The sequence below is a fragment of the Schistocerca cancellata genome, chromosome 3 (genome assembly GCF_023864275.1).
Source record: "Schistocerca cancellata isolate TAMUIC-IGC-003103 chromosome 3, iqSchCanc2.1, whole genome shotgun sequence".
In the NCBI taxonomy this organism is placed as follows: Eukaryota; Metazoa; Arthropoda; class Insecta; order Orthoptera; family Acrididae; genus Schistocerca; species Schistocerca cancellata.
The window spans coordinates 452,477,147-452,487,436 of NC_064628.1; the positions used below are offsets into that span (position 1 = coordinate 452,477,147).

The 10,290-nt window shown below is 42.1% G+C and overlaps 1 protein-coding gene across 1 annotated transcript; it reads right to left on the reverse strand.

The window, feature by feature from the left end:
- Positions 1-7,617: 7,617 nt before the first annotated feature.
- LOC126175217 (peritrophin-1-like) lies at positions 7,618-9,903 on the reverse strand. The gene is made up of 2 exons (XM_049921847.1): positions 9,859-9,903; positions 7,618-7,971 (listed from the first exon to the last, which is right to left on the reverse strand). The coding sequence occupies exons 1-2, from the start codon at positions 9,863-9,865 to the stop codon at positions 7,748-7,750; spliced, it is 231 nt and encodes a 76-aa protein (XP_049777804.1). The 5' UTR covers positions 9,866-9,903; the 3' UTR covers positions 7,618-7,747.
- Between the last annotated feature and the right edge of the window lie 387 nt (positions 9,904-10,290).

Here is a 10,290-nt window from a genome sequence, read left to right on the forward strand (position 1 = left end):
TTTTAACAGCATTAAAGAAGGATTTTGCAAAATTCTATACAACATGGTACCCTAAGACATCAAACATTTAATGATATTGTACTGACGGCAGGCAACGGGCCAACTGTGCTGCTGTATTCGTAATATTTGTTACTACGCTGTATACATATTACTAAAGCTCTGCCTCGAAACGCGGAGTTTGATACCAGCTGCGGCGTAGGAGCAACAAACATGTTTCGCATAAGAACTGAACGAATTTAAAATTGAAATGCTGCTATAATCTACTCATTGAGAAGTATAATTTTAGGTTAAAGGTTAAATACCATAAGAAAAATATTGCCATAAGAAACTGTGTGTTTGTCTAAGGGCTCGTAACTGACGGCTCCCAAATACCCTGGCTTGATTCATCCAGTAATTGAGCGAGATCCAACAAATATGCCGCACAATTTCAAACTTTTAACCAACTTATTCTTTTTGGCACCACCCTCTCCCTTCCTCCCAGCAAAATGATGAATCAACAAGTTTATTCCTTGCTATATTTCAGCTGTTGATGCAGTCAACCTTTGACATCAGGCATGACGTACAAATTTATTACTTCTTCATTACCAACACTATACGTGACGCAGTTTTCAGACAATATCCCCGGGAGTAGACAACATTCCATTAGAACTACTGACAGCCTTGGGAGAGCAAGTCCTGACAACACTCTACCATCTGGTGAGCAAAATGTATGAGACAGGCGAAATACCCTCAGACTTCAAGAAGAATATAATAATTCCAATCCCAAAGAGAGCAGGCGTTGACAGATGTGAAAATTACCGACCTATCAGTTTAATAAGTCACGGCTGCAAGACACTAACACGAATTCTTTACAGACGAATGGAAAAACTGGTAGAAGCCGACCTTGGGGAAGATCAGTTTGGATTCCGTAGAAATATGGGGACACGTGAGGCAATAGTGACCCTACGACTTATTTTGGAAGCTAGATTAAGAAAAGGCAAACCTACGTTTCTAGCATTTGTAGACTTAGAGAAAGCTTTTGAAAATGTTGACTGCAATACTCTCTTTCAAATTCTAAAGGTGGCAGGAGTAAAATACAGGGAGCGAAAGGCTAATTACAATTTGTACAGAAACCAGATGGCAGTTATAAGAGTCGAGGGACATGAAAGGGAAGCAGTGGTTGGGAAAGGAGTGAGACAGGGTTGTAGCCTCTCCCCGATGTTATTCAATCTGTATATTGAGCAGGCAGTAAAGGAAACAAAAGATCAATTCGGAGTAGGTATTAAAATCCATGAGGAAGAAGAAAAACTTTGAGGTTCGCCGATGACATTGTAATTCTGTTAGAGACACCAAAGGACTTGGAAGAGCAGTTGAACGGAATGGACAATGTCTTAAAAGGAGGATTTAAGATGAACATCAACAAAAGCAAAACGAGGATAATTGAATGAAGTCGAATTAAGTCGGGTGATGCTGAGGGAATTAGATTAGGAAATGAGACACTTAAAGCAGTAAAGGAGTTTTGCTATTTGGGGAGCAAAATAACTGATGATGGTCGAAGTAGAGAGGATATAAAATGTAGACTGTCAATGGCTAAGGAAAGCGTTTCTGAAGAAGAGAAATTTGGTAACATAGGGTATATATTTAAGTGTCAGGAAGTCGTTTCTGAAAATATATGTGTGGAGTGGAGTCATGTATGGAAGTGAAACATGGACGACAAATAGAAGCTTTCGAAATGTGGTGCTACAGAAGAATGCTGAAGATTAAATGGGTAGATCACATAACTAATGAGGAGGTACTGAATAGGATTGGGGAGAAGTGGAGTTTGTGGCACAACTTGACTAGAAGAAGGGATCGGTTGGTAGGACATGTTCTGAGGCATCAAGGGATCACAAATTTAGTATTGAAGGGCAGCGTGGAGGGTAAAAATCGTAGAGGGAGGCCAAGAGATGAATACACTAAGCAGATTCAGAAGGATGTAGATTGCAGTAGGTTCTGTGAGATGAAGAAGCTTGCACAGGATAGAGTAGCGTGGAGAGCTGCATCAAATCAGTCTCAGGACTGAAGACCTCAACAACAACAACATCCACATATACCACTGAATCTACTTGCTAAATTAAATCATTGTTTAGGAGATATGACATCAGAAACATTTAGATGCTTGAAAAATTATATTTGCTGAAAATGACTTATAGTTTATCTTCAAAGTCATGCATTATGTTTTAATTTATTGCTTCTTTATTACTAATTCTATGCACAACATATTTTGCTTACAGTGTCTATATATACTACTAAATGCACCTGCGAAGTTTTATCAGCGTACGACTCATAGTTTAGGACACATGATATCATAAACATTGAGGTGCGTGAAAAACTAGATTTTACTTTGAATGGAGAGCAAATTCCCAGGCTATATTTATCCAGTGTTTCATAACGATAGCACTTAGCTACTTCCAACAAACTTCAAACATAATTTTAAATCTTTCCTACACTTTTTCTCGCTTACACGCTTAAAAGGAAATATTTAAGACATTTTTAAAGTGATCAGACGTTTGAAGTTATTTTTTACATAGGAGGTCGAATCATTAAATATTCTGGGATATACTGGCGTAAAGCTCAAGCAACAATCTTTTACTTTCTGACAGCTAATAATCATAAGCATATTCTGATTTGATACATGTTAATGTTCACATTTAAATATTTTCTATAAATGGTCGAAGAATTCACCAAGTTGTCGATTGTCCAGCTTAGTGTATTTTTAATTGTATTACGCAACTTTGGCATTGCAGCGTAGGTAAACCGCTTCGTATTTTCAGAGGTCGATCTTTGTGTATCGTTATGTGTCTTGTTTCCATATCTTATAGAGTTTACACCTTTCGTATTAGGTTGGAGACTGCATTGTAGCATCAAGGGGAGTGTATCTGCATTCTTTTGTAACAAAAAAGGGTTCTGTAATATGTAGATTGGAATTGTATTTGTGCCCCCCCCCCATTACTTAAAATGTAGTGCTGGGGATTTCTTGCAACGGCTAAAGCCGAACCAATGATTTTCATATTATTTTTCTGTTATAGTATAAAAAAGAAATGAATGTATCGGTCTTATTGTGTGACAGTGTTAGAAAATATCTCGGAAGGAGATGTAGAGGGACACACAGATAGAAATTTATAGTACGGAACCAAATCTAATACATTTGTACTTGGTTGCTAAGCCAACAGGTTGGCTGTTGTAATTGGCCATGTACAGCACCCGTGCAACATCGTCACTATATTGCAAGTGTCAATAGCGATCACAATAGTGTTCTATGTAGTTGTGAGTGCATTTCGTCGGAGCAAAGTGAATTCGAACGTGGACAAATTATTTGTGCTCGTATGGTGGTGCTGCCGCAACCAGGGGATCGGAGTGTTTATTGATTCAAGAGGCACCATATCGAAGATTTATATTGCATTGTTCAATGAACAGGACTGTGAAAAAAAAATAAAAAAAATAAGAGGAAAACAGCTGCATAGTCGCAGCCGAACTGAATGTAGCGTTCGAAAACACTGTCAAAACCAAAACGAGCTCCATAAACAATCTCAGATCGAACTGGAATCCCAAAAGGAATCATCAGCGATGCAAATGCCCATAACAGAAACGTGGTTGCGTAGCCATAAAATCTGGACTATAGAGAAATCTAAAAATGCAATTTGGTCAGATGAGTCTCAATACACGATGTTTCCAAATTCTGGCCAAGTTTACGTCCAAAGTTTGAAACATGGCGGTGCTTGGGTCGTGATTTGGGCAGCCATATCGTGGTATTCCATTGACCCCGTTGTTACTAAGCTATCATTACTTGCAAGAATTATGTGGGCATTTTGATTAATCATGTCCATGCCACGATACATTGGTTGTTCCCCAGTGGTGATGTTGATGATGTTTGGTCTGTGGGGTGCTCAACTGCGTGGTCATCAGTGCCCGTACAAAGTCCCGATTTTTTCACAGTCCAATTTTTTTTTCACAGTCCAATCTAGCCACTGCCACGGATGATGAAGATGATGAAGAAATGATGAAGATAACACAAACACCCAGTCCCTGGGCAGAGAAAATCCCCAACCCGGCCAAGAATCGAATTCCGGACCCAGTGATGCAGAGGTAGCAACGCTAGCCACTCGACCACGAGCTGCGGACTTCCCCGCTCGCATCGTCCAGGACTGGTTTCGCGGGCACGAGGAGGAATTGTCACATCTTCTATGGCCGCCACAGTCATAAGATATCAATATGATTGTGTCTTTGTAGTGAGCTTTGGATAGAGGTTGTATGATCGCTATCCACCTCCGTAATCGTTAGCTGCACCTGCCACTATTGCAGGAAGAATGGTTTAAGATTTCCTTGAAACCCATACAGTAGGTGTATTTGTCCATTCCGAGACGACTTGAAGCTGTTTTCAATGCCAACGATTTTCCTGCACCCTATTAAGTACAGTAATGTGTCACGCTCTTTGTTGTTTCCAAATTTCTGTCCAACCGCTGTACATCATGCTAACCACGCAGAGCCACGGGAGGTCGCTTGTTAGTAAGAAATTCAGACTTTTAAAAGAAAGAGAAAAAATAAGTTAAAACTAAAGCAAGTATTACAATTCTCTAAGCACGTCCGACGTTACCTGACTGACAACATTCCAGGACAATGGACTGGAAGAGGAAGATCAGAAGATGAGCTTCATCGCAGGTGGCCTCCCGGGTTTCCAGACCTCACACGTTGTGATTTATATCAGTGGGGTGTGTAGAAGACCACTTTTTTATTTTCCCTATGCCTGACACTCTTGAACGTCTGCGACTTTGCCTTATTGAAGATGTGAATTCTATAACGAGGTACCAGCTGCTTAGCGTGTGGCAGGAAATGAGCCGCCGTTTTGATATTGTGTTACACACGGTACTCAAACTGAATGCGTAAAAATTTGAACCTTTCTCTGTCCAGGAATGCTGGAATCGTGTTTCTATCTTTTGTTGTTTGGAAGCAATAAATGTCTGAAATGTGTTACTTCGTTTTGAATAGCCCTGTATGTTCGTACCTGCTCCCCGTTCTTAACATTATGATCTGTTGTTCTTAGGGTTATGGCTGACAGACAACATCTGTGATGCCAACACTGTAGAGGGATATAAATGGCTTTACTATACCTGTTAACACTTTCTGTGGTTCGCAGCCATAATCAAGGTTTAAATAATTACTCGTAAGGTAGAAGGGAAGATACTTCTGTTCTGTTTGAATCCGCTGACGTACCTGCGTATACACTGGTGCTTAAAACTTAAGGACGAAAGCACGAGGAAAGTTGGACGTACACAAAAAGAACTGCTACAACACAGTACAGAACGTAACTGCTCAACACTTACTATGTACCTACATGTTTAGTTTGACGTTGATACTACATCAGAATATTTTATGAGCTGAAGATGGCAGTAGCCGAAACCGGTCATAGTGAAATGTAAGAAAAAAATAATATGTGACCAAGACTGACCTGTAAAATAAAGTGCCAAAAATATGATCACGGACTTACTTTCAGACTTTATGTCTTCAATTGATAAATTTGAGAGTTAGTACGTCCATGCACCGTTATACTTCCCTACACCATACAACTGGAGCACAAAAACGATCATTTCCGATATTGGTGGACGTACCCTTATATTGCGAGAGGTGGGAACACATAATGCACCCATGAATGTTGTCTAAAGGGTGAAAGAGAATTATGTGTGTAGAAGTATAAACACTCTAATGAAAATATGTTTTTTATGACATCTAAGAATGTAACAGCGGCATGTACGAGTTTCGTGACGCTAGGAGTGTGATAATCGGTAATTAAATGCAATACTGATATTTAGAACCGGGAATGATGAAGCTACATTAAATGCTACCATTATTTCTTTGGAAATTCCACAACCGATTTTCTTTGTCACCCTTCCCCAGTCCGAACTTGTGCCGACGGTATGTCATCTAGGAGACGTTAATCCTTACTGTTCACTCCTATCAAATGGTTCAAATGGCTCTGAGCACTATGCGACTTAACTTCTGAGGTCATCAGTCGCCTAGAACTTAGAACTAATTAAACCTAACTAACCTAAGGACATCTCACACATCCATGCCCGAGGCAGGACTCGAACCTGCGACCGTAGCAGCCACTCGGCTCCAGACTGTAGCGCCTAGAACCGCACGGACATTCCGGCATCAGGTGTCTACACAGATTCACTTTATTTCCTAGTGATACGAAAAGTTTTTTCAACGGTGAAGAAATCTTTTACATCCAATATTCTGCAAGATGGCGAAAAATCAATGTATGATGCTTAATATATACGTACGCTGAAAGCAACGCCACCATGTACAGCCACGACTCAAACTGTGTGCGATGGGCTACATGATGCTCAACTTCACTGCCGACGTATATGGTGAGGTCCATCTTGGCGACCACGACACCATGCAGCGCGATACAGATGGGCTCAACAACATGCCGAATGGACCGCTCAGGATTGATATGAGGTTCTCTTCACCGATAAGTGTCGCATATGCCTTCAACCAGACAATTGTCGGAGACGTGTTTGGAGGCAACGCAGTCAGACTGAACGGCTTAGACACACTGTCCAACGAGTGCAGCAAGTTGGAGGTTCCCTGCCGTTTTGAGGTGGCATTATGTGGGGCCGACGTACGCCGCTGGTGGTCATGGAAGGCGCCGTAACGGCTATACGATACGTGAATGCCATACTCCGACCGATAATGCAACCATATCGGTAACTTATTGGCGATGCATTCGTCTTCATAGACGACAGTTCGCGCCTCCATCTTGCACATCTTGTGAATGACTCCCTTCAGGATAACGGACCGAGTGAGGTGGCGCAGTTGCTAGCACACTGGACTCGCATTCGGGAGAACGACGGTTCAATCCCGCGTCCGGCCATTTCGATTTAGCTTTTCCGTGAATTCCCTAAATCGTCCCAGGCAAATGAAGGGATAGTTCCTTTGAAAGGGCACGGCATACTTCCTTCCCCGTCCTCCCCTAATCCGATGAGACCGATGACCTCTCTGTCTGGTCACCTTCCCCAAACAACCCAACCCAACCCAGGATAACGACATTGCTCGAGTAGAGTGAGCAGCATATCCTCCAGACATGAACACTATCGAACATGCCTGGGATAGGCTGAAAAGGGTTGTTTATGGATGACGAGACCCACCAACCACTCTGAGGAAACTACGCCGAATCGCCGTTGAGGAGTGGGACAATCTGGACCAACAGTGCCTTGATGAACTTGTGGATAGTATGCCACGACGAATACAGGCATGATTCAATGCAAGAGGACGTGCTAGTGGGTATTAGAGGTACCGATGTGTACAGCAGTCTGGACCACCAACTCTGAAGGTGTCGCTGTATGGTGGTACAACATGCAATGTGTGGTTTTCATGCAAATAAAAAGGGCGGAAATGATGTTTATGTTGATCTCTACCCCAATTTTCTGTACAGGTTCCGGAACTCTCCAAACCGAGGTAACGCAAAACTTTTTTTTGATGTATGTATATTCGGCTCTTTGCCTGCCGTCAGCGCTTTTTTTAGTATCATCAAATGTATATCAAGTCTTTAGGATACCATGTTGTATAGGCAATATCCTTGTTTAATGCTATTAATGATTAATTTTGTCGTTGCTGTTTATTCAGAATCAACTGTTACATTTTAGAACATTGTGAAACTTATTGGAACACGTTTTTATCATCATGCCAAGGAATGTCGAATGAGAGAGAGCCGATCGTCCGGTGCCTTCTACTTCCTGGCCTGGGGCCAGTCGCAGGTGTTGATGTTGGAGTTCCAGACGGTGCCAGTGGGGCAGGCCATGTGGACGGACCTGCCGTTGCTGCACTCGTAGAAGCTGCTGCTGTCGTTCTCGTCAGGGAAGAAGACGGGCGAGGAGCCGTCGTACTGCGGGCAGTTGGGGGCCGCCGACACCACGGCTGCCAGCACGCACACAGCCAGGAGAGAAGCCAGCACTGGAACAGTAAAGGGTAGTCAGATGTGGTCTGACGTCACCATAGGGAACGCGTTCTTGGAGTGATAATCAGTGAGCAAAGATTTAGGCATTTAGGCACACGATTGCGCGGCAATACGTTTAAAAGACTTATTTGTGTTACACTTTGTGATACACAAATTGATTGAAAAATATTTCGACACTGTCATTTATCCAAGAGCCACGTTCTTTTAACGAAGGAACATTAAATGCGATGGTAGTCGTACAAAGATTAGAATCAAGTTCGTATGCCTAAATTTACGCGCTCCCATCGACACCAGAAATACTGACTATGGATTTTCTTGGGGATGCTAAGTAACGAACCTTTTTAAGATTTCCAGGAAGCTATACGATTTTCTTTTTGTTAGGTGTTTCTCCCTGTCCACTACGTTGCTACCATTGGTTCGTCAACGATTTTCCTATCACGACCAACGTTAATTTCCCTACATACGGAAAGTTGTGTGTACCATCTGCCCACGAATCGTCTAAACTTGTGCCATATGTATTCCTGCTTCAACTAATATATAAGGGTTGTATCATTGTAACATCAAAAAGTGAGACGGAGGAAAGCATGCGATAATAGAAGCAGAATCGCTCTAGTAAACACGATGTGTAAGCAGACATGCCCCCTGCAAGATAACTGCGAATTTGTGGTCACGAGTAGCCACTGACTTCACTATGATGTGTCATACTACAAACATATGTGAAAAATGAGGTCCTTATCTGACTGGGTAAAAAAGTCACCCCTGCCCCGTACGCGGCTTCGGCGATGTCTTGGACGCATGATGAGGCACCGGCACATTTTTTTGCTGATGGAAGTCGATTTATAACGCCTTATATGGCCCAAGGTGGATAGGGCGAAAGGCTCCTGAAAACACGTCCCCGAGATTTCCCGATTCGAATACTCTCGATGTTTCTGTCTGGGGTCACATCAGAAGCAAAGTGTACCGCACTCACATTTTCATGATGGAGAACTGGAGCAGCGAGTTTTAGAATCTGGAAAACTTTTGAGGTGATCCGAAGGTATTTCAAAGAAATTGTACCTCGCTGCACGAGATGGGTGCATATTGCCTCCAAAATATGTAACGTGACCATGTAAATTTTTTTCTCTTGCTGTCCGCCTTCGTAGCGCAGCGGTAGCGGTACCACCTACCACGCAAGGTGACCCGGGTTCGATTCCCGGTAGCGGACTGGGTGTTGTGTGTCCTTCATTATCATTGACACACAAGTCGTCGAAGTGGCCAACTAAAAAGACTTGCAATACGGCGGTAGAACCCCGAAGGGGATATCCTGGCCAATAAATGCCATACGATCAAATCATTTCATTTCTATTGCTGGGGACGATCACGTGTCCAATATGAGTCGAATTAGATGGGGACTTGATAGCTAACAAGGACAATATATCATACTGTAGTCAGTGGCAACTCGTAATCACAAGTTCGCAGTTACATCGCAAATGTTTTCTGTAATGATGTGTGTTCCGTTAGCGTGCACTTTCGCCTCTGCCAGTATTAACTCTTTACCGTGATACGCACTGTATTATGTTTCTAATAAAAGCGTGTGGTTCATCAGCGGAGAAACCTTCGTGGATAGTACGGTGCTATTACATACATCTTAATTGCGTTCTGTTCGAAGCAATGCGACCACCGCTTACTACTGTGAAGCTCTTAACTGAACGGCGGTTTCTCTTTCTTTAAATGCAGATGAACGACACCTTCTAAAACCACTGTGTACGATTAAGGTAACCATCGAACAACAAGCCAAAGATGACAGCAAGTGGTTTTCTTCAAGGAACCCTCATGAGTTACAAGTTTCAGTCGTCAAGAGAATTAGTCTTTTCAATTTGTGTTACAAGATAATTTTGACTTACCCTTCATGACGAATAGTTTACAGCGACGTGGGCAGTCCGTACGTTTCAAACAATCAGAAAATGCAAAACAGTATATCAATGAGGGTTTATATACACAATGGCGCGGATAATCTGCTCCATATCAATACGGACGTCAAATGGGACCGCCGTGCTAAAGTACGTTAAGGGCGTTTCCTTTTACAAGGTTTATCTGTTAAGAGCCGATAAAGATTAAAATTTGTTTGACGTCACGACCTTTCTGAACTGGGTTAATATTTCATTCATCAAGTGGAGACAGTTTAAGCTATCTTCTACGGTAATGCTACAGTACTATAATGCTGGAATTTTATTGTGTACAAGGAATATTGACATGTACCTGCAAACTAACCGAAAATTAATTACATAACTTGATTTATCGATGTGGTAAATAAAACCATATGAATGCCCCTCATA